Below are 24,507 nucleotides of genomic sequence, written 5' to 3'. Positions count from 1 at the left end.
ATATCCCGGGCTTCATTTGCATGTTCCCGGTTGGGCGCCATTTTAAATCCCCTTAGTTCGAACTGACTGCCCGCGAACACACGTGGCAGTCAGAAGTTAATCTTAACTAAATCCTTCATTTGGATTAACTGTTATTCCTCCTGCAATGAGGTGTAACAGTTAACTCAAACTAAGGACTTAGTTCGAGTTAACATTTGACTGCTGCGTGTAGCTGTGGGCAGTTAGTTCTGACTAAGGGGATTTAAAAATGGCGCCCAGATGGGAAGATGCAAATAAAGCCCGGGATATTTAAATCCCAGGCTTCATTTGCAACTTCAAATGCCTACATTAGCCTCCCTAGTTCGAACTAGGGGGCTAGTGTAGACATACCCTGAGCAACTCTCTTGATGTGCCAGGGCTTCAGTTTCCCCTGCTATAAACTCTTGGGAACAGGGACCGACTTTTTGTTCCACATTTGTACAGTGCCTAGCACAATGGGATGCTGGGCCATAAAATAACTCTCTGCTTCACAGGGCGTGGTAAGGCTTAATATATTACTTACAAGATACTTTGTCATCCTTGCATGCAGTCATTTCTAGAAATGCAAACTCTTAATATTTGGGAAACAATTTAGCAACAAAATCGAGCAGATCTGTCTTATTCCTAATTCAGTGTCACACTCCATGGGCTGAATGCAGTGTTAGTGGAGCTGAGGAGAAATCCCTCAACCTCAATTGTTTACAGTTTCTTTCCCAATCAAACGCCTGCATTTGATTAACTGAGAGACAGAAATCCAAAGATGTGGAACTGAGCAGCCCTTAGCACAAGAGAAGTTTAGATCTGGTTTTGGATCAGTTCTTTGTATCCTGACCATACTAAATGTTGATCCTTCAGTGCAGAGCTTGTGAAATAAGATCCATTTTTAATTCCTTAAACTGGATACTAAGAAAACCATTCAAAGCCAACTGGTACCAAAGCCATGAGCTGACACCTCACCATTGCACAGTCTCTCTGTCTCCCACGATCTCCTGGATCTCTTCTCTGCATCTCTGCTGGTGCTCTGGGTACAGGGCCATGCAGTACAAGAGCCAGGAGATCCCACTGGCCGTGGTATCGTGCCCCTCAAACATGAACGTATCCACCTCGGCGCGTAGGTCTTCGTCGGACAGTCCAGCGCCGTTTTCATCCTAGCAAAGCAGCAAGGTAAATAATCCCCGAACGAGAGTTAGTTTCAGGAGGACTCTTTTGGAGTGAAAAAATACACCCGGATCACTGGCGAAGAGCCCAGCATGTTTTGTCTTGTTTGCATGAGAAATTGGGTAACTGCACGGAAAGAATGCAATTGCCAGGTGTGGTCCTGGTACAAGTGAAATCTGAGTCAGGTCGCTTGGGTCCAAAGGCAGGCGTTCCCCTTCTAGAATGAGCAAGGCAGCAGAGATGGGCTACAATAGAAGTTATTCATCAACAGGGTGTCAGGTGCCAACCTTCAGTGCTGATCAACTGAGTAGGAGCCCACAGTGCGGATCAGTTGCAAACAAGGCTAAAACCGTTCTGGGATGCATTAGCAGGAGTGTCATATGTGAGACCTGGAAGGTAATTGATCCACTGCGCTCGGCACTGGTGACGCCCTGGCTGGAGTCTGTGTCCAGTCCTGCTCACCACGCTTTAGGAAAAATGTGGACACGTAGGAGCGAGAGAATCCAGAGCAAAAGATTTAAAAAACCTGAACTCTGTGACGAAAGCATAAAAAAAGGTGACATCTTCAGTCTTGAGGAAATAAGGAGGGACGTGGTATCTATCTTAAAAAGGGGAAGGGCTGTTATAAAGAGGTTGGAGACAAATTGCTCTCCCTGTGCACAGGACAAGAGGTCACAGGCTTAGACATTAGGAAACACATTCTAACTCTGGCGGGAGTGGAGCTCTGGAACAGGCTTCCCAGGGAGGTTGTGAAGACCCCAAAATTGGAGGTGTTTAAGAACAGGCGGAACAAACACCTGTCAGGGATGGGCTAGGTCAGAGGTTCCCGGCTCTTTTTTTTCCTGAGCCCCTCCTCACTTCAGAGAGTCATGCGCTCTGTAAGCCTCCACCTTCCACAGGAACAGTATTTTGTAGGGCTTGGGGGTGCTCAGAACCCACAAGGGTCCTCGCTACCCAATAGTTGATGTCAGGAGGTCTCTCAGGGGTAGTACACTGTGCTGTACTGACGGGCTGGAGTCAGGAGCAGTGTAGGAAGCTGCATTGAAGGGCCGAGGTCACACAGGGCTCTGTGTGGCAGGGGGGTTGATATCCATCCTCCATCCCCTGCTCCCTGAATCTCCACCAGCTTGCCCAGTGGAGGGTAGCTGCTGGTTGGTGGTTGCTGTAGGTCCAGCAGTGGGGGAACAAGTTACACCTGGAGCCTGTTCTCAACAGCCCAGGCCACCTGCACAAAGCCCCACCTGCTGTGCTAGACTGAGCTGCCGCCGGCCCCTGGCCCTGCAGCATGGCCCATGCACCCTTCTGATAACTTCATCTGCCCCCTCCCTGGTTTCATAGTCCTGCCCCACTGCAGAGTCCAGCCCAACTGGTGGCCCTGGAGGCAGATCCAGCTGATTCCATCTGGCCCCTCAGTGTCCGTTCCCCCAGAAGCCACTGCAGGGAAAGGCTGCACATACCAAACCAGGTGCAGCAAATGGCTTCTCTGTGCAGCTTGGCCTTGTATGTACGGTACATGAGCTCCGGCTGCATGGAGGACATTGCTGTGTCTCTACGTGGCCCACTCAGGTGCCACACAACTGCACTTGCTGCCTGAGCCTCTGAAAAGGTTGATTTGCCTGAGGCCCCTGCCAGCCCTGCCTTTCTGTGCATCTGTGCCAACTGCCCTGCACTGCCCACTCACTGCACAAGGACTCTGGTGCTGGGGTTCAGCCAGGCTAGCTTTTTGTTTGTTAAGATGGCAAGATAAAGAACTAGCAATACAAGAAAGAACAAAAGGAAAGTCCCTGGGGAGGAGGTAGGCAGGAGAGGGAGAGCACAGTGTGTGTGTGTTTCCCTTGTAGGAGTCAGCACTGAAGTGAGCTCCAAAGGACAGCTGCATCCCGCAGCCCAGCAGGCACTTAGTTAAAGACGCAGTGCACAGGAATGGGAACAGTTATCTAGTGACCTATAGAGAATAGGTCCTTCCTGCAGCCGTCCTTAGGATATGCCACAGTTCTCAGTCACACTTACATGTTGTGATACTGCTGTTCGCATATTAACTCATGAAGTGAAAATCAACTCTCAGAAATGCAAGAGTTAATTTTCCCCTACTAGCGATATTGCTCTTTGTGCTCACGCATGGATCACTCTCCTAGGCACACCCTCCCTTCTTCCCTTCACTTCCAGCCCGCGTAAGCTGACAGAATTATACAGGAGGACCTTTGACAACAGCTTCCCCATTGTATCACTAGCCGGGTGTTTGCTGATGTCACATAGACCCAAACAGGTGGGTTGTGTCTACACTGGCAAGTTATTCCGGAAAATCAGCCGCTTTTCTGGAAAAACTTGCCAGCTGTCTACACTGGCCGCTTGAATTTCCGGAAAAGCACTGACAATGTAATGTAAAATCAGCAGTGCTTTTCCAGAAAAACTATGCTGTTCCCGTTCGGGCAAAAGTCTTTTTCCGGAAACCTGTTCCGGAAAAGGGCCAGTGTAGACAGCATAGTACTGTTTTCCGCAAAAAAGCCCGATCGCGAAAATGATGATAGGGGCTTTTTTGCGGAAAAGCACGTCTAGATTGGCCACGGACACTTTTCCAGAAAAAGTGCTTTTCCGGAAAAGCATCCTGCCATTCTAGATACGCTTTTCCGAAAATGCTTTTAATGGAAAACTTTTCCGTTAAAAGCATTTCCGGAAAATCATGCCAGTGTAGACGTAGCCGTGGAGGTTTGCTGTTTACATGATTATTTCAAACGCTCACCTTGGCACACAGAAGAATGTCCAGAAAATCCAAGTACTTCTTCTTCTGCATCTTTTCAAGTTCTTCCTGATCTTGGAGGGACGTCTTTCTCTCTTTTATTACTTTCTCTGTATATGAAAATGGCGAATGTATTAGCTTCACTTTGATGGGTCCTGGGATGGTCATGCTGCTGAGCAGTCAAAGGATCTTCTGCTTAATGCAAATGCCAAAATGGACACATGATACTTTAGAGCAGGAGATGAGGTCTCCTAGAACCAAATATTGGGAAGACATTGTACTTTGTACTTCTAAAGTACAGACCTTTCCCTTGGAGGATCTCACAGAACGTCACAAACAGAGGAATCATTATCTCTATTTTGCAGCTGATCAAACTGACCTGAAGAGAGACAAAGCCACTTGCCTGAAGTCCCACAGGAAATCGGTAGCAGAGTTAGGATAGAAACCAGGGCCAAATCCACCCTTCATACAAATCCCCTGAAGTTCATGAAGTTCTATCAGAGTTGGATTTGGCCCAAGACCTACTGACTACCGGCCTTCTGCCTCAATTTTACAGCCGTCATTCTTGCCCAGAGCATTAGGGGGGAAATGTCTTCATGATTTCCACTCACAGATTCTCTTCTGATAAATCAGTGAAGAATAATCACACCAAACTAGGCAACAACCTACAGTCAATAGGAGACACAGAGGAGGGCCCTAGGAAATACCTGTATGGAGGTGCGCTAGTCGGCAGGCCTCTCGAAAGCGACGTCCTTGAGGGCTGATTCGATAGATTAAATCATTATGATATGGAAAAAAGCGGACTCTGTGGAACACCAGGTAGGTCAGGTTGTAGACGGCTTTGATGTAGTCGTCTGAGTCACTGAAGGAAAAGGACGGTTCAATGAGGCGATTATGGGCCTGGTTTCAAGAACATTTTCATGAAGATTTGAAAGCACCTGGTACTGACCTGTCAGTCTGGCAGTTGCTATGACAACTGAAGGCACATTTCATGATGCTGTCTAGGGTCATCAAGCTGACATGTTCAAAGAGCTCCACCGACTTATCCACTGTGATCAGCTGTTCCCACTTGTCCTGGTGGAGGATACAGAGATGAGGAGGGACAGGATTCCAGAAAAGATTTGTGAGGACCAAAGAGATCCCTTTATGCACCCTCATGTTATACTCTTTGCTTTCCATAGCCACATCTTACCTACCCATGCTGTTTGTTAGACCCTGGTCTGTAAGCAAAGACGCTGATGTAGAATGTACAGTGTTAGCTGGGATTAGCATTCCTTTGAAGAATCAAGGTTTATAGGATGTTTCATTTGTGGCTGGAGATGAGGCGGAAAGGAAAAGCTACTTCTGAATTCATCTTTCCCAATTTTTGGGTCAGTAGGTTATGTCTCTGCATCTGGACTTTGTTGTTCTGGGCCTGAACAAAACCCACAATGCCAACATCCCTAAAGCAAGTTTGGAGCCATAGAAGGAGTGGCTAACAGCTATTTCAGGTTACAAGTTGTTTTCCTGAGATATTTGCAGCAAAGGGAATTGAAACTGATCAGGTTTTGTCCTGTTATTTTTGGCAGGAGTTAGATTCAGATCTGAAGGGGGGAAGACAGAATCCACATACTATGGTGCATTGTTGATCTAATATATTTTCTAGTGTTTATCACCACTGGCATATCTAATACACAGCAGATATAACTGGAAATTAGGACTTAAGCTTATTTGTACTGTTTTCATAATCAGCATGAGTCAGCAGCCCACTTCTCCACATAAAGCAATGCCATCTGAGCAAAATGTGATTGTCAATTCAAGAGAGAGCCAAACTTCCTGGCAAGACACAACCTGATTCCATTCCAACTCGGTTAAAGGGTGTATCTAAAACACCTATGAGGTCAGCAACTGAGTGACTGTCTCCAGCAAACTCTGTTATTTGCCAGCATTGGAAACCAGCTAAGGTAAGTTTAGCAATAAGCCTCATTAAAAGGCAAGAGTTCACGGCTATTTTTCAGTGTTCAGAGGACAGTGGAAATGCTTGAAAAGCTGAAGGTATTTTGGACCAAGTTCTTGGTGTCACTTTACTACAGTGAGTGAAGTTACCCCAGAGATAAATTTGGCTCAGAAACTTTACTTATTACTAGGGACATACAAGCCTCATGAGTTCACAGGTTCAAGCTAAAGAGAGTGTTTTGTGATAAAAGGACCTCCCAACCAGCTGGTCTAGATTAGTGGATTCAGTATGGATGGTGTATAATAGTACAGTGTTTCTCAACCAGTGCTACAAGTGATTAGCCTTAGGGGGTACTCGAGAGAAGTCTGGGAGGATACGTCAACACTACTGAAATTTGGAGAAAACTGAATTTTTGTAATTAGTTTTACAGAGTTTTATTATTTTTGTACTTTTTACACCCAGAAATTTCATCTCCCGTCCAGCTACTGTTAAGTTCTTTAAATGAATGTGTTGCAACGGTAGAAAATTTGTGTGTGTGTCTGAAAACTGTAGGTAGTGGGAGTATTTAGAATTTTTTTTTAAAGGGGGTACTCTATAAAAAAAGGTTGAGACACACTGCAAGGCTACGTCTAGACTGGCATGATTTTCCTCAAATGCTTTTAATGGAAAAGTGTTCCGTTAAAAGCATTTGCGGAAAAGAGCGTCTAGATTGGCACGGACGCTTTTCCGCAAAAGCACTTTTTTGCGGAAAAGCATCCGTGCCAATCTAGACGCGCTTTTGCAGAAAAAAGCCCTGATCGCCATTTTAGCCATTGGGGCTTTTTTGCTCAAAACAGTACTGTGCTGTCTACACTGGCCCTCTTGTGCAAACGATTTGCGCAAGAGGGCTTTTGCCCGAACGGGAGCAGCATAGTATTTCCGCAAGAAGCACTGATTTCTTACAGTAGGAAGTCAGTGTTCTTGTGGAAATTCAAGCGGCCAGTGTAGACAGCTGGCAAGTTTTTCCGCAAAAGCAAAGGCTTTTGCGGAAAAACTTGCCAGTCTAGACACAGCCTAATAGTGTATGTACTTCATTAGCTTCTTCTCGGTCTTCCTCTTCATCTACTCTTCTCTGTCTCTGTGTTTGTTTTTCACTCTCTCTTTCTCTACTTTAGACTAGCCCAAGTCTAGTTTCTTCTCTCACAGCCAGCCTATTCTCCTTATTTATCCTCTATGTTCACCATCACCGGCTGAGAAATTTTAATGTAGCATTGTTCACTGTATTGGAAACCAGGTGACAGAAAAATACTTGGGTCAGGTTCTAAGCTGAAGTACGTTGGCATACCTCTGTCCAATCACACCCGCTCTGAATTTGCTCCTTCACTAAAAGAGTTGTAGAGCGATTGTGCAAAGCTGTTTGGAACATCTCACTCCACTGTCTTCTAATTGTTCAGCATTGGACCCAGTGATTTTCCCAGCCCTGCAGCTGAAAGCACAGACATGGGGATGAGTCCTACCAGCATCACTTTGGTAGATTCTGCCATCAGTGCGACATAAGGTTTCAACACGTCATAATGAAACCCTGGGGTCAGCAGCCTTCTATGCTGGAACCACTTTGGCCCATGTAAAATCAGTAATCCATTGCCTGCAGGAATAGAAAAGAAAAGAGCCACTCAGATCATAGTTCTATGACTTACTCTTATCATTTTTACTGTGTTCATCGTATTCTTGGTTCATTGAAAGGAGGGAAACTTGAAAACAGGAATATGTAATTCTATACCTAAGCAAGTCCTCATGGGTCCCAGTCTACAGGATGGTATCATTAGGAAGGACAAGATGTGTTGAGGACTTGATGATGGATTGGAGGGAACATTGAAGAGGAAAGCGGATGGCACAAAGCGAAGCAAGGCAGGAAATGTGGAAGAGCACTGATGTAATGTTGCACTTATTGGTCTGTGGACAGGCGCTACATGGGGCCCTTCATGCAGCTGACATTAGTTGTGCCCTAGCAAAAATGAAATCACCACTGTACCCACTCAAGCTGCTCACAACCAACTTTCCCAAAATGCAAAGCTTTGGTTTTTCCAATGAAAGCTGTATGGGCTCTGTGTGGTGGAAACCATTTTTCTTGTGGCTAGAAACCCAACATTTTAGTTTTCTGTATTTTCTCCAAGTTCTTGAACTCAACCCAGAAATATTTTGCATGCAAAAGAATACATTTGCAACCAGCTCTACCAATGACACCAGTATGTATGTCAATACCCTATGCGATGGAGTGACAAGATATAACAGACATCAACATTTGGGAGAATAACACTCATGGGCTACGTCTAGAGTGCATTCCTTTTTCGGAAAATGGATGCAAATTAGACATATCGCAATTGCTAATGAAGCGGGGAGTTAAATCTCCCCCGCTTCATTAGCATAGAAATAGCCACCGCTTTTTTTCAGCACGGAGCTTTGCTGGAAAAAAGCACCAGTCTAGACACGGGTCTTTCGGAAAATAAAGCCTTTTCCGAAAGATCCCTTATCCCTCTTAAAATAAGGCTTCCCTTGTCGACCGATCCGTGTCTAGACTGCCGCATTGTGCTGGATCAGCTGATTGTCGGCACAGCGCGGCGGCCATTTTTATTTTAATGAAGCGGGGATTATTTAAATCTCTGCTTCATTGACAATGTCGGCTAAACTACTTTACATGGCTCCGTCGATGGAGTCATGTAGTCTAGACACACCCTTAGATACTAGTCATCATGCAGCAGGATTCTGGATTAAACAGAGAAATGATTTAGTCTAATGTAACCCACAAACCTCGGATACGGCTAGACTGTGGGGGGGGGGGGGAGAAGGGCGGGGTTTGGGATACCAAAAGTATCCTGAAAAAACTCTGCCACGTCCAGGGAACGCGTTTGCTCTTCTGCTTTTTTAGTGGAAGAACAAACACGCTCTTTTGGAAGCCCCTGTATTCTTCATTCTACAAAGAAGAAGGGAGCTTTCAAAAGAGGGTTTTTTTCCCAACATTTGGCCCAGTCTAGATGGGCCAAATGTCGGAAAAGCCTCTTCCGACAAAAGAATTGGAAAAAGGTAGGCAAAGAACCCTAGAGTGGGTCACTATCATATGTAGTGGCACTTAGACCACTTACACAGTAAGACATAAGACAAGGCATCTCTCCAGCCTAAGCTGAGACCCAGATGGCTTTACAGCTCATACTGTAGTGCCTCCTACGCTGAGGTACCAAGTTCCAGGTGGTTAGATTAGCATAGATCCTAGTCACTTCCATTAGCTTTTCATAACAGAATGGTCATCTTCTCCCTGTTTTTAAAATAGCAAGCAATAAAATAAATCAAATTACAAGAGAAGTGCGGAGCAAGGAAAGAAGGATGAGAGCTAAAACTCTGTGCTAATACTCCAGGGCCTAGCATACTCTCAATTAATTCATGAAAGTGTTCAAGAAGATGGACAAAGCATGATTCTACATACCGATCCAGGGACGGAAGAATTTATAGGTTGTCATATCCTTGGGATCTGTGGAATTCAACAGAGAAGATAAATAAAGTGTTATGGATTGACACACCACGGAATCAATAATCCAGATGTATTTTTGGTATGAATTTACTCTTCTTGTCATGGGGAAGGCTTTCAAATAACTAGAAGATGAAAGGGGTAGAAATTAGACAGCTAAATCTTGTAGTGTCTGTTAATATATTCAATATTTAATGATTTTTTTTCATATTATTAGTGCATTTTAAAGAAGATCTTCTACATTTATCTTACTAATGAGATTCACACAGGACTAGGGAAGATGATAGGAAGATGACATTAGTTGTTCTTTTCATATCATGTCCCAATTGGTAGGTACTTGTCTTATCTTTTAGAGTAATCAATCTGCCCTTTATCTATCACCAAATAGTATGGGAATATTCCATAGTTCCCTTGTGCCCCCAAGTCTCCGGTCCCTCCTCTGACCACCTGCATGCTTTTCAGGCCTTCTCTTTTGAAACAAACACTCACATTCTTCACTCACACAAACAGAAAGTCCATAGTTGCTTCACGCAAAGAAGGATGACATAGAAGCTTCAGGGGGTAGCTGAGTTAGTCTGTTACAGAAAAAAAACCAACAAATGATCTGGTAGCACTTTATAGATTAACAAAACATGTAGATAATATCATGAGCTTTTGTGGGCACAGCCCACTTCTTCCGATGACATAGTTGCTCTTGTGAAAACAGATCTAGTACAAACTAGTCTAAGATTTGTTGGAGAACACTTTAACCTGCCCGGGCACTCATTAATGGATCTCACAGTCACTGTGTTGTTTCATGCCAATTCTACAAGCCAAATACACGCGGAAGACTTGGAACTTAACTTCTGTAAGCAGGGTCAGGATAAGCTCTACCCTGATATCTGGTGGTGAATTGTGGAGAATGGTGCAAAAAGACTTCAGGGGCTGATCTTGTTTGCATAGGCACACCCACCCCACCTAGTATGAGCTCACAGCAGCCCAAATGGTCACTTTGGCTGCTGTGGGATCCCCAGTCTCTCTGTTATTAAGGCAGGGGGGATAAAGTGTTGTTACCCTCATTATGTCAATCAAGGACAGTGGAACAGTGGAACTGTTTTATGACAGAGGGATTCACCATCAACTAAGTAGCACTCGCTAGACAAGGAGCATGGGTTCCAAACCCAGTGAAGTGACAGAGGCAGGGGACAGGTATTTGTACTTGGTGGTGGGGCCCTTGTCTGAGGGCCTGATACATCAACTGCACCCCCTCCTCTCTCCACTGTGGAATATCAGAGCTAATTTGGATTCCATTAGGAGTCTAGTTACAGACTGCTGATCTGACTTCACTTTGGGCCACTGCTGCACTAGCACTGAGACTCCTCTACTACGAGCTGAAATTGCTAAAGAGCTGAAATCTATTATGAGCTGAAATTACTGCGTGCTGTGTGTAGCCTGAAGCTAAATTGCTGAGCTGCTGGCAGAGCAGTTTGCAGGAACGACCCAGCGGAGCAGCTGACAGGAACAACCGGCAGCTGGCTAGTAGGAGCAGCAGCAGGCAGCCTGCAGAGTGGCTGCGGAAATGACCGGTGGGTGGCTGGTGGAGTGGAACAAGATGGAGAGGCGGAGAAGGGCAGTTTGAGGGACGGCTGGAACAGTTCATGGGGACAGCAGGTGGAGTATGGCAGAGTGACTTGCGTCAAGGGCGGCAGCAGAACCCTGTGGAGAGGCGGGGCCGTCGGTGGATCACGTAAGGTGTATCAACTGCCCCCCCTCCATTTCATCCAGGTTGGGAGGTAAAAGCCCTGCAGGTAAACTTTTGAACCCTGGGGTGGCACTGACCCGGGACAGAGACTTTTGGGCTGTGTCTACACTGGCGCGTTCTTGTGCAAAAACGGCTGCTCTTGCACAAAAACATGCTGCCTGTCTACACTGGCTGCACATTCTTGCGCAAGAAAACTGACGTTTTACTGTAGAAAATCAGGGCTTCTTGTGTGAAAACTCTGACACTCCCTCTCTGGAAGAAGCCCTCTTGCACAAGAGCTCTTCCAGAAAGGCCAGTGTAAACAGGCAACATGAATTTCTTGCGCAAGAAGCCCTTATGGTTAAAATGGCCATCAGAGCTTTCTTACAGAAGAGAATCTGAGCATCAGAGCATCTACACTGCCATGGATGCTCTTGCACAAAAGCACATCTCTTGAGCAAAAGCCCATGCCAGTGTAGATGCTCTCTTCTGGAAGAGTTTTTGCACAAGAACTCTTCCACAAAAGAGTTCTTGCGCAAGAAGATGCCAGTGTAGACATAGCCTTGGGGTGTCAGACTTTGGGACTTTGGGTGATTTTTGGGCTGCTAGACTCAAGAGACTCTTGGGCTATGTCTAGACTGGCATGATTTTCCGCAAAAGTTTTCCGTTAAAAGCATTTGCGGAAAAGAGCGTCTAGATTGGCACGGACGCTTTTCCGCAAAAGCACTTTTTGTGGAAAAGTGTCCGTGCCAATCTCGATGTGGTTTTGTGCAAGAAAGCCCCGATCGCCATTTTCTTGATCAGGGCTTTTTTGCGCAAAACAATACCGCGTTGTCTACACTGGCCCTCTTGCTCAAAAGCATTTGTGTAAGAGGGCTTTTGCCTGAACAGGAGCAGCATAGCATTTCCGCAAGAAGCACTGATTTCAGACAGTAGGACTTTGGGTGATTCTTGGCTAGGGGTGGGTCTTTGCTCATGGTTTGGTCTGTGAATCCTAGTTGTGGTATTTTCCCAATGTAATGTTGATGTCAGTTACCTCATGTTATTAAAGATTTGCTGCTATACCGAGGCTCTGTGCTTGCGATAGGGGAAGAATTGCCTCTTTGAGGCACCCAGGCGTGTGTGTAAGATGTCACTGGGTGGGGGCTTAAGCTCGTGTTGCATTACGTTGTTGGGAGGGGACCCCTAGGTACTGAACCTGGCCCTTGCTGCTATTAACTCGGCCTAGCAGAAGGGTTACACTTCATTTACATGAACACTTCAATTCACCATTTTTTCCCCTTCCTTCTCCTCTCCATCCCCTATTTATTTTGAAACTGGATTTTTAATATTTCATTCATCTGAAGAAGTGGGTTATACCCATGAAAACTCATGATACCATCTACATGTTTTGTTAGTCTTTAAAGTGCTGCTAGACTATTCATTGTTTTTTAAGTTTTTCCTATTACGATTATAAATTCTTCCAGAATACAAAATATAGTTCTTACATTCTTAGATGAAAGAAGAAAACAAAATGGTAAAAGGATGGCAATAATGACAAATGGACCCTTTTGGTCTGTTCCTGCCTTAACATTCATAACAAATGCAAACAGTAATAATAATAATTAGAGCTTCCTACACCACAAACGTAGAACAATGGAAAATGGTTGGATGTCAACTAGGAAACTTTCTATGCTGCTTATTCTAGGAACAACTTAGATCCCAGGAATTTTTAAGCCAAACACATTGCTTAGGGTGCAGGTGTGTGGGTCCTGTTTTCTATTGTGGGTGAGTTTTGAAAATGACCCAATTTAACTGTGAAGATCTAGGGATACGGGAAGGGCGTACAGGCGAGAATTGCAATATTTGACAGAAGACACATATAGGGAGAAGAGTCCGAATGGCTCTCTTGAGGGGTCATCAAGTGTGAATCTTTCTGAAATTAGATCCAATGATCTTACCTCCGTGGCCAAACACAGTTTTGGCATAATCAGGGTGGTGGACTACTAAATCAGCCATGGAAATCCCCATCCATCTGGGAAATGCGTAGGGGTACTTTTGTGCCCAAGAAGATAAAATCTTTAATTCTCCACTTTGAGAAATCTGTAATGATAGGGAAAAATGAGAGACAGTGTGTAGAGAGAAAGGAATGAAATTCACCTCAGTGTGGAAAGTCTCCACAAGGTCTTCTGGGCCACTCGGGTCCTCTCTGTGGGAGATGGGCAGCAGGTGGAATGGATTTGCAGTGAGGGGTTGTGCACCTTGAGATGAAGGGAGGTTGGGGTAGAGAGGACAAAAATCTAACACACAGTAGCCATGCAGCTCTGGAGAGAGCTGTGTTGCAACCCTGTCCCCGTTGCAAATCACAATGCTAAAGCTTAACACAACCCTTGCTTGGGGGAAATGATGCAGCTGACTGGAAAATGTGGAGAGGAAGAGACATTTTTAAAAAATAACTTTTTGCCAAAATTTTCCCCCACAGTTTTTTAAATGAAAACCTGAAAACATGACCTGAAAACATCAGTCGTGTTTAAAGGCTGGTTTTAGTTACAATTCTTCTGCTGAATATTTTTAATTCGCTTTAACAAAACAGTTTCTGATTTTGTGTCAAAAAAAGGAAAACTGTCCGATTTGAAATTTTGCAACATTTTTGCTGTAGTCAAAAAGCCATGTTTGTGGCCAAAAAGGAATGTTGATGAAAAAAAATATTGACTGTTTCTAGTAAAGGACATTGTAAGATACAAAGCAAAGCAGAATCGAGTGTAACAGTTTAAACCAGTGACACTCAGATTTCATTGATTCAGGAGCCAATAAGCAATCAACATTACCCAAAAGAGTCTGTCATATGAATTCCTTGTTTCCTTTACTACAGTACTATATATTCACACTTAAACAGTGTGACAGGAGAATAGATAGATAGATAGATAGATAGATAGATAGATAGATAGATAGATAGATAGATAGATAGATAGATAGATAGTCTGACAGCGTCAGACTACAGGAGAGTGCCGGAGTGGAAATATATTAGCCCCTGATTAAATATGTCCCTATTCCCACCATAAACTAGCAATCCAGAACCAGAAGAAAAAAACAGCAAGCAAATGGTCTGGTAGCACTTTATAGACTAACAAAATATGTAGATGGTATCATGAGCTTTTGTGGGCACAGCCCACTTCTTCAGATGATTGGAGTTATGACTCGGGGATAAGAAAACTCGAAATAAATAGGAGAAAGGGGAGGGGGAGAGAAAGATGCTCTGTCACCCACCCCTCTACCTCTATACATAAAGTATCAGGAGCAGATAAAGATCAAAGTCAGTAGATAGATTGCTAAGGCAGGAAGGATACCATTCAGAAAGCTGTTGGCACCTTTAATGATAAAAGATCCACCATGCCAAATCTTGATTAAGTCCATCAGTAATAGAATTGAATTTGCATATGTATTGTAATTCCAAGCTTTCCCTGTGGATTTGACTTGAGGATCTGGCCTGTGACAAGACCACCACCTTCAGGCCTGAGAGATTATGGTTAGGTAAACAGAAATGTTCTGCCACTGGCTTCTGAGTATTTTCTTTGCATATATCCAATTTGTGTCCATTGATTCTTTCCCATAGAGAATGTCCAGTGTGACCAATATATATAGTAGAGGGGCACTGTTGGCATTTGATGGCATAGAAACTGCTAGAATCAGTCAGTAATCAGGTCAGTTAAAACACCTGCAACCAATTAGGAGGCTTTCAGACTCAAGGGAGCCAGGTTAATCAGAACACCTGGGGGGGGCAGTTAAGAACCAGTTGAGACTTGTTTAAAAAGGCTTCCCTTCTGTTTGTTCAGTGTGGCTGTGTCCAGACTCCATGCCTCCGTCGACGGAGGCATGTAGATTAGCCAGATCGGAAGAGGGAAATGAAGCCGCGATTAAAATAATCGCGGCTTCATTTAAATTTAAATGGCTGCCCCGATCTGCCGATCAGCTGTTTGTCGGCAGATCGGGAGAGTCTGGACGCGATGCCCCGACAAAGAAGCCTTTCTTCATCGACACAGGTAAACCTGGTTTCACGAGGCTTACCTGTGTCGATGAAGAAAGGCTTCTTTGTCGGGGCATCGCGTCCAGACTCTCCCGATCTGCCGACAAACAGCTGATCGGCAGATCGGGGCAGCCATTTAAATTTAAATGAAGCCGCGATTATTTTAATCGCGGCTTCATTTCCCTCTTCCGATCTGGCTAATCTACATGCCTCCGTCGACGGAGGCATGGAGTCTGGACACAGCCTGTGTGAGGAAGGTGTTGATGACAGGAAGTGTAATAGAGTCTGGGAGAAGAGAGTGTAACAAGAACCTCAGGTAAAGATGCTGGGGAAGGCTTTTGGGGAAGTTGTCCAGAGATTTTTAGCTGCCACACAGCTATGACTAGAAATATTACAGACAGCATCTGTGGATGTAGGGTTTGCCCACGAAAACTCATGGTTCTATATCTATATCTATATCTGTTAGTCTCTTGGGGTATGTCTACACTAGCCCCCTAGTTTGAACTAGGGAGGCTAATGAGGGTGACCGAAATTGCTAATGAAGCACAGGATTTAAATATCCTGGGCTTGATTAGCATATTCCTGGCCGGTCGCCATTTTGGAAACTGACTAGCCCGAAGTAACTGCCCACGTCCACACGCGGCACAGAAACGGGATTCCGAGATAAACCCCTTAGTTCAAATTAACTGTTACTCCTCATGGAATGAGGTTTAAGTGGGCTGGATGCAGAGTTATTTTGAAATAAGCTATTTTAGAAGAAATGCTCCGAAATAGCTTATTTTGAAATCTCACGTCTACACTACAGGGAAGCCTCAAAATTAGTTTGAGGCAGGCTTCCCTAATGTGGATGTGCTACCTCGATTTAGAGCCCCAGGAGGTACTGGGGAGTAATTAGTCTGAATGGCCCTGATGAGGAGCTATTTCGAAATAGCAGCAGTGGAGCTTTCACACTACAGCTATTTCAAAATAGTTGTTTTGGAATAGTCATTATTCTTCATGGAAGGAGGGTTACAGAAGTTGGAATAAGCTGTCTGTTATTTCAAAGTTATTTCAAAATAACGGAGTTGTGGTGTAGATACTCTCATTGTTATTTTAGGATAATGGCCTTTATTCTGAAATAACACTGCTGTGTAGAGCATTGTGACCGGCCGGAGATGGCCCGAATGGAGGAACGTCAAGGGGGGCTGAGGGAGGCAGCACCTTCGGCCGCAGCGCCTGGCGGCGGGAAGCCGGCACGTGGCAGATACCGGCCGCGGAGCTTCCTCTGCGGCTGGGAAACAGAGCCGCGGTCTGTCTGGCTCTCGGAGCACGTCCGCCGGGGGCAGGCACAGGGGCTGACGCCCCGGGCAGGGCAGGAGCACACGTGCCGATGCTGGAGGGGCGTCATGCTGGCGGGACGTCATCTCCGGCGGGCCCTTTAAAAAGGGCCCGCTGGCAGCACAGAGGGGGCACGTCCTTGGAGGCAGGCTCCCGCAGGGTTTGGGGCCGGGCACGAGGAGACGCCACCCCAGGGAACCCGGATTCCCAGCGAGGACCCCCTGAGGCGCGGGGTCGAAGACGCCCGTGGCGGCTGATTGCTGACGGGACCAGATCCCACAACGAAGGACGGACTATGCCCTCATCGAGTGACCGAGACACGGTAGGCTACGGGGACCCCACGGGGAGGCCGACGGGGTTCGCGGCGGGGAGGAAGCAGCCCGGGGCGGGGCCCTTTTGGCGCCCGTGGGTGGATGCGTTTCGGGAAGGAATCCCACGTCCGCCACACAGGGAGCTAGCTGACCCCTGTGCTTAGGGCCCCGGGCTGGGACCCGGTGGAGAGGGTGGGCCCGGGTCCCCCTCCCCTCCTGCCGTCGTCAGGAGCTGCAGGGCGCACCAGCGCCAATGAACCGGAGCCACCGGCAGGGACCGCGGGGAAGAACCCCACTTAAAGGGACAGGCAACCTCTGGGCTCGCAGATCCCCCGCACTCGGCTGAGCGGGGTGATCGCGCCCAAAGGCGTTAAATTGGACTAGACTCCGGGACCAACGGGCCGGAGGCCGGCGACAGGGTCTGCTGAACCCCTGTCCCGGGGCGGGAGAGGGTGATCGCACCCCGCGGCGGACACAAGCATCCTAAGGTGCTACAGGACTACTCATTGTTCCTACACAGAGGATTCCTTTTAAGTGAAGGCCAGAAACTTTTCACATGACTTCTATTCAATCAGAACACCAAAGTCCTGATCTTGGAAGGCAGGTTTAATGATAAGCAGATGAGAAGTCTGTGTCAAGTTTAGTTCTTAAAGACTAGAGCTCAAAATTGGATGTAATTCTTACTGTGACTACATTGTCCAGGCTATAACTGGACAAGATCAGCGGAAGCTAAGCTACGGAAGCTAAGGTAGCAGATTTCCGTGGTTGAGACAGTCTCACCCAGATACCAGTCATAGTTTATGGTTTCCTGGGACTGAAAAGGGGCACTTATGTTTGGGACCTTTCACCCACACAGGATTGTAGGAAAAATACCCTCAAATGCTGCAGTTGCATCAGTATATAAAAGACCCCAAATAATTGGTTCAGGCTGAGTTGACTAATTAGGATATAGAATGTAATAATGACTGCAAAGGCCCATGGCAATGAATTGACATGTAAGTTAATAAGTTGAGAGCAGTAAGTTAATAAGTTGAGAGCAATGATACATTGACCTCAAAGGACACTTCAACATTAGAAACATCCCCTACTGAATATGCATCGAACATATTATCGTCAGCTTAAAATAGTATAAAAGTGGAACCCCCGCCTAGGGATGAGAGGGAGAGAAGATGCAGTCCTTGAAAAGGCCAGAAGGACGGTCCCTGGTGATGGGGAAGGTGAAGATAATGAGAAATGATGGGCTAACACCTAAGAGTGTTCTAGAACAGTGTTTCTTAAACTTTTTAAGACTGAGGAACACCAAACAATAATTTTTTTAATGAGGAACACCAAAGATTTTTTGTTGAGCAAGAAAAAAAAGTCAGGGGTAAAGTAATTGAGCAAAAAAAAAAAAAGTCACCTGCCCCTTTAAGGGCAGCCATTTTGAATTGTTGTTCTCCACGGCACACCTCCAGCTGCCTTGTGGCACACCGGTGTTCCCCGGAACACAGTTTAAGAAACACTGGTCTAGAAGGAATGATGTAAGTATATAATATGGAAATATGAACGTATATTCCCTGTCTTATGAAACTGGGATGTTTGTGACTGTGCTAACCGTATTAATCAACTATAAATATTGTAAATATACAAGAGTTTCTATAGTGTGAGTGTTGCAACCATGCACATCATGGTTCGCAATCATAGAATAATTGAATACTGGGCCTGATCCTGGGACAAAGAACCTGTCAACCCTAAAGGTGGGTGATTAGAATTTAAACATCATCTTAGATCAGGCTACAAGGGAGAAGAAAGAGTTACTCACCTTGTGCAGTAACGGTTGTTCTTCGAGATGTGTCCCCGTGGGTGCTCCACTCTGGGTGCTGGTGCGTCCTCGCGCCGGCGACCGGAGACTTTTCTAGCTGTTTCTGCCGCGGCGCGCAGGCGCCGTGGCGCCCTCTAGTGTTGTTCGAACTGAAGGGCGCCTGCGCGCGCGCGGCTCCTCCGTTCCTTCTCTACCCACCAGAGCATCAGGCTCCAAGCAGGGGAAGGAGGGAGGGTAGTGGAGCACCCATGGGGACACATCTCGAAGAACAACCGTTACTGCACAAGGTGAGTAACTCTTTCTTCTCCTTCGAGTGGTCCCCGTGGGTGCTCCACTCTGGGTGACTACACAGCAGTTGTCGGCTCGCGGAGGTGGGTTTGGAGCCGTGTGGTAGTAACTGTAGACAGCACTGCTTGTCCAACCGCCATAGAAGATGCTATCGAGGTGGAGAGAGCATAGTGTTGTGCAAAGGAATGGTCGGATGACCAGGTAGCGGCGTTGCAAATGTCTTGTAATGGTACATTATGGAGAAAAGCGGTCGTGGCAGCCACTGCTCTAGTGGAATGAGCTGTGATAAGTCCAGGTAAATCTTTGTTATATAAAGTATAAGAGGTCTTGATGCAGGATGTAATCCATTTAGAGATTCTTTGAGATGAGACTGCTTGTCCCTTAGATCTATTCGCGTATGAGATGAAGAGTCTAGGCGAGGCCCGCCATGGTCTCGTGCGATCTATGTAAAACGCCAAAGCTCGTCGGACGTCGAGAGTGTGCCACACGGCGTGGGACGGTTCAGTGTGTGGTTTAGGAAAGAATGCAGGTAAGTGTATGGGTTCATTCACGTGGAAGGGAGAGAGTACTTTGGGTAGGAACTTAGGGTGGGGTCTAAGTACCACCCTGTCCTGTAAAAACACAGTATATGGGGGGTCAGCCATCAGAGCTGCAAGCTCACTCACCCTCCTACTGGAGGTGATGGCGACTAGGAAAGCCACCTTCATCGACAAATGAGAGAACGAGCAGGTTGCTATCGGCTCGAACGGGGGTTTTGTGAGGCTTTTGAGGACATGGTTCAGGTCCCAAATGGGGACTGGCGGACGAACCGGAGGAAAGGTGTTCTGCAGGCCTTTGAAGAAGCGCTTGGTTATTGGGTCAGTGAGGAAAGAAGAGCTTGGAGGGTGATGGTGAAAAGCTGCTATGGCTGCGGCATGGACCTTAATAGTACTAAGTGCTAGACCGGAATGTTTCAGCGAGAGTAAGTAGTCCAATAAGTCATGTATTGGAGCAAGGTGTGGTGGGTCTGCATGAGTCTGAGCATACCATCGGGAAAAACGCGTCCACTTGTAGCGGTAGGTCTTCCTAGTAGAGCGTCTGCGACTATTAATTAATATGTGCCTTACTTGTTCTGAGCAGGCAGTTTCAGCATCATGGAGCCATGAAGGAGCCAAGCGTGGAGCTTCAGCCTGGTGATGTCCGGGTGAAGGGTTTGACCGTGATCTTGTGAGAGGAGGTCGCAGCGTGGAGGGAAGGGATACGGTTCTGCTATCATCATTTTGAGGAGGTAAGGATACCATGTTCGTCTGGGCCAAGCAGGTGCCACCAAAATCACGCGTGCCTGACTCAATCTGATCTTGTCTAGGACTCTGTGCAGGAGTGGGAGGGGGGGAAAGGCGTAGAGAAGGGAGGCGTTCCATGCGATGGAAAGGGCGTCTCCGAGGGAATTCCTGCCCAGGGCTCCCCTGGAGCAGTAGAGGTGGCACTTGCGATTGTTCTTTGTAGCGAAAAGGTCCACTTCTGGATGGCCCCAAAGACGGAAGATCGGTGTGAGGGCGCGTTTGTCGATCTCCCACTCGTGCTGGTCCATGAATGTGCGACTTAAGGTGTCTGCTGTGACATTGAGTATTCCGGGAAGGTATACTGCAGAGGGGGTGACCCCATGGGATAGGCACCATGTCCAAAATTTGGTGGCTTCCGAGCATAGAGAAGGGGAGCGAGCGCCACCCTGACGGTTGATGTAATACATGCATGTGGTATTGTCCGTCATAATGGTGATGGTCTTGTGAGCTATGTGCTGAGTGAAATGCTGGCATGCGTATCTGACTGCCCGTAGCTCGAGAATGTTGATGTGGAGTGCTTGCTCTACGAACGACCATTTGCCTTGGGCTGTGATGGTTCCCAGATGAGCCCCCCATCCCATGAGTGATGCGTCTGTTATGAGTGTTAGAGTAGACGCTGGACGTTGAAAGGGGACACCGTGTAGCATGTTTTGAGGGGTTGTCCACCAGAGCATGGAGTTGATAACGCGAGGTGGGATCGCAACATGCTTGCTCATTTGGTCTCTGAAAGGTTTGTATACCGTAGCGAGCCAGGACTGAAGGGGCCTCATGTGGAGTCTGGCGAGATTGACGACGTAAGTCGTAGAGGCCATGTGCCCTAGGATTTTGAGGCAATGGCGGATCGTGACAGTAGGTGCCGCCTGTGTTGCTCGGACAAGGTCGCATATCGTTGCGAACCTGTGATCGGGAAGAGTGGCCCTTGCTGTGATTGTATCGAGGAGGGCGCCTATGAATTCCAGTTTCTGTGTGGGACGCAAAGTGGATTTTGCGTAATTTATGTGGAACCCGAGACTGAGTAGAAGGTCTATTGTGGTGTCTGTCATGGCCTTTGCTTCTTGGAAAGACGCAGCTTTTATGAGGCAATCGTCCAGGTATGGAAAAATTATGATGCCTTGGCGTCGGAGAAAGGCCATTACGACTGATAGAGTCTTGGAGAATACCCTGGGAGCCGTAGAAAGGCCAAACGGGAGTACTCTGTATTGGTAATGTTGGGTACCCACTATAAATCGTAGAAAGCGTCTGTGAGCAGGATGAATTGTAATATGGAAGTACGCGTCTTGAAGGTCGAGAGCCGAAAGCCAATCGTGTTGGTCGAGAGAGGGAATGATAGTTGAAAGGGTAACCATCTTGAAACGGTGGTATGCGATGTATTTGTTGAGGCGCCTGAGATCTAAAATGGGACGCCAGCCTCCTGTCTTCTTCTGGGTTAGGAAGTACGTCGAGTAGAATCCCCGGCCGCGGAATTGTGTTGGTACGTGTTCTACTGCGCCCAGTTGAATGAGGCGTGAGACTTCCTGTAGGAGTGCGGTTTCGTGAGAGGGGTCCCTGAAAGAGGGAAGGGTAGGAGGGTGGTTGGGCGGGGTAGAGGTAAAGGGGATGACGTAGCCAGACTGGACTAGATTCAAAACCCACTTGTCCGAGGTAATGAGGGACCATTGGTGGAAAAAGGCTCGGAGGGGGTAATGAAATTGAAGGGTAGCTATCGGGAGGGTCGACGGATTGGCCTCCTGGCTCTCGACCAGGCCTTCAAACCTGCTGCTTGCCAGCCGGGGGATGAGGTGTGGCATGTTGCTGTTGACGCTGAGGTCTACGGCGAAGTGGTCTTTGTTTACGGAAATCGTATTTGGGCTGTTGACGGAATGGTTCCCTGGGTCGTTGGTAAGGCTGATATCTATTCCTTCTAAAAGGAGGAGTGTACATTCCTAGAGTTCTAAGGGTTGTACGGGAGTCCTTCATAGAATGTAGCACCTCATCAGTCTTGGATGCAAATAGATTGGTGCGATCAAAGGGTAAATCCTCGACCTTTTGTTGAAGGTCCCTAGGGACGCCAGAGGGTTGTAACCATGACATTCGGCGTAGGACTATTGCGGAGGCTGTAATTCGAGCCGCAGTGTCTGCCACGTCCATGGCTGACTGTAAAGCTGTGCGTGAAATGGCCAGGCCCTCCTGCATAATGCTACGGAGGGTTGGGCGTTTATGCTCCGGGAGATGTTGAAGAAGGTCCTGGAGCTTCGCGTAATTGGCATTATCATAGTCTGCCAGCATAGCGGTATAATTGGCCGCTCTAAGGAGTAGTGTGGAAGAAGAATAGACCTTTCGGCCCATAATGTCCACCTTTTTGTGATCCCTGTCTTGTGGGGTTGATCTTAAATTAGGCTGTTTACCCTTGTGTCGGACCGAATCTACTACCAGGGAGTTAGGGGGTGGATGGGTGAACAGAAAGTCCATATCCTTGGGAGCGATAAAATATTTGCGGTCTACTCTCTTGTTTGTTGGTGTAATGGACGCTGGCGTTTGCCAAATGTTGTTGGCTGGGTCCATAATAGCCTCATCCATCGGGATGGCGATTCTGGTAGCTGTTGGGGGTTGAAGTGAGCGGAGAAGTCGATATTGTTTGACCTGGACCTCCTGAAGATCTTTTTCTTGAGCTAGTGCTACTCGTTTAAAGAGCTCTTGAAACTTTTTAGTGTCATCTCCCGACGGTGGGGCATCAGTGGTGACCGCTTCGTCTGGGGAGGAAGAGGAGTTATGCATCGGAGATCTGGTCTCGCCGTCAGAAAGTGAATCATGGCCATCTGAAGGAGCAGGAGAGTTTGGCTCTGTAGCTGATGTGGTAGCAGGAGGAGAGGCTGGAGGTGGCCTAGAGACTGTAGATGAGGGTCGGTGGTGAGACCTCTTTGGGTGTGGACTCCACGGTTGCCATTGTGTGGCGTATGGCGGTGGTGGATATGGGTATTGGTGTGGATACCATTGGTGCGGGGGGGGAGGGTATGCGTACTGAACCGCAGGCATTTGCCAGGATGGAAGTCTTTGAGACGGGCTGGAATGTTGTGATGAGAATCTGCTTCTAGGTTCGGTTCCGATGCCACTAGCTGAAGAATGGTGTGATCTGGTAGAATGGATGGAGGAAGCCGGGGATGGCGGTGCCGACGAGGTGTGACTCCGCACCGGGGATCGGTACCGGCTTCGGCTTTGAGAGGGTGCCGAGCGGTGCGGTTTCGGCGGTGATGTCGGTGCCGACGTACCTCTCTGCACCGAGGTTTTACTGGATAGGCTTTCGGTGCGGGCTTTCTTTGGTGCAGGGCCCGGTGCCGTTAGGTGTTGTTTCGGTACCGAGCGCTCCATAGACGGTGCCGTCGGAGCCGATGACGGCTTAGGTGCCGAAGCGGCCGGTGCCGTTGCCTTTTGATTCGGCTCAGAATGAGCTCTCTTATGCGGTGCCTGCGTCTTAGAGGTTCCCGGCATGTCCACAGTGCTCACCGGCGATCCTGAGGACATAGCTGAGGCCGGAGGGAGAGCAGATTTTGGTGTTGCGGAGGAAGAAGGGGTAGGAGGCTGATCTTTCTCCATACCCTTAGCTTGCTGAGGCGAGTCGTCTGAGGAGGGACGGAGCGACTTCTCGTATAGGAGAGTCGTGAGTCTGTTGGCTCTGTCACGTCGCGCTCTTTAACTTAGAGCAGTGCTGGCACTTCTGCGTCTGGTGTGCCTCCCCGAGACACTTAATGCACGCAGAGTGTCCGTCGGACGCCGGCATGGCGTCCCGACATGATTCGCAGCGCTTAAAGCCCGGCGAGCCGGGCATGAAGGGCTGGGGAACAAGCGGCGAACCGCAACCGGGGAAAAACTTTTTTTTTTTTTTTTTTTTTTTTTTTTGGGTTTAACTGGTTAGGGGGGGTCTAAGAACTTGGATAATGAGGAAAGAGGGGGTTAAAAACGATAATTTTAACTGTTTTTCTCTGACAGATTTGGCAGAGAGAGAGCTCCGTCTGCTGCCGAGGACGGTAGAGAAGGAACTGAGGAGCCGCGCGCGCGCAGGCGCCCTTCAGTTCGAACAACACTAGAGGGCGCCACGGCGCCTGCGCGCCGCGGCAGAAACAGCTAGAAAAGTCTCCGGTCGCCGGCGTGAGGACGCACCAGCACCCAGAGTGGAGCACCCACGGGGACCACTCGAAGGAGAATCTGCAGAACTGGAATTCATCTACGGATTTGATACCATTACCCTGAGCTTGAACAAAGACATCAACAGGGTGGTGCCTCCCAAAGCCGATTTCTCCTGCCGTTAACATCTGGCTTTCCACATCAATAGGTATGACGGGGGCACATCCAGCCCACTTAATTAGTCTCATTAACACAGATCTTACAATTGACAGGTATTTCTTCTGCTTTTATATATATTC

The 24,507-nt window shown here is 47.4% G+C and overlaps 3 protein-coding genes across 3 annotated transcripts in view; 1 reads left to right on the top strand and 2 right to left on the bottom strand.

The window, feature by feature from the left end:
- Positions 1-24,507, bottom strand: part of LOC102452751 (cytochrome P450 4B1-like) — a 179,226-nt gene that overhangs the window by 41,918 nt on the left and 112,801 nt on the right. The window lies entirely within an intron of this gene.
- LOC102451250 (cytochrome P450 4B1-like) overlaps positions 1-24,507 on the top strand; it is a 96,961-nt gene that overhangs the window by 19,334 nt on the left and 53,120 nt on the right. The window lies entirely within an intron of this gene.
- LOC142818159 (cytochrome P450 4B1-like) overlaps positions 1-24,507 on the bottom strand; it is a 38,825-nt gene that overhangs the window by 13,923 nt on the left and 395 nt on the right. The window contains exons 2-8 of the mRNA XM_014575193.3: positions 13,009-13,150; positions 9,307-9,351; positions 7,346-7,473; positions 4,863-4,987; positions 4,621-4,775; positions 3,917-4,023; positions 976-1,166 (exon numbers count right to left, since the gene is read on the bottom strand). Coding sequence (XP_014430679.2) covers positions 976-1,166; positions 3,917-4,023; positions 4,621-4,775; positions 4,863-4,987; positions 7,346-7,473; positions 9,307-9,351; positions 13,009-13,150 — 893 coding nt within the window. The remainder of the gene's footprint in view (positions 1-975; positions 1,167-3,916; positions 4,024-4,620; positions 4,776-4,862; positions 4,988-7,345; positions 7,474-9,306; positions 9,352-13,008; positions 13,151-24,507) is intronic.

Source organism: Pelodiscus sinensis, chromosome 9 (genome assembly GCF_049634645.1).
Source record: "Pelodiscus sinensis isolate JC-2024 chromosome 9, ASM4963464v1, whole genome shotgun sequence".
In the NCBI taxonomy this organism is placed as follows: Eukaryota; Metazoa; Chordata; order Testudines; family Trionychidae; genus Pelodiscus; species Pelodiscus sinensis.
This window is presented reverse-complemented; position numbering and strand designations above follow the sequence as displayed.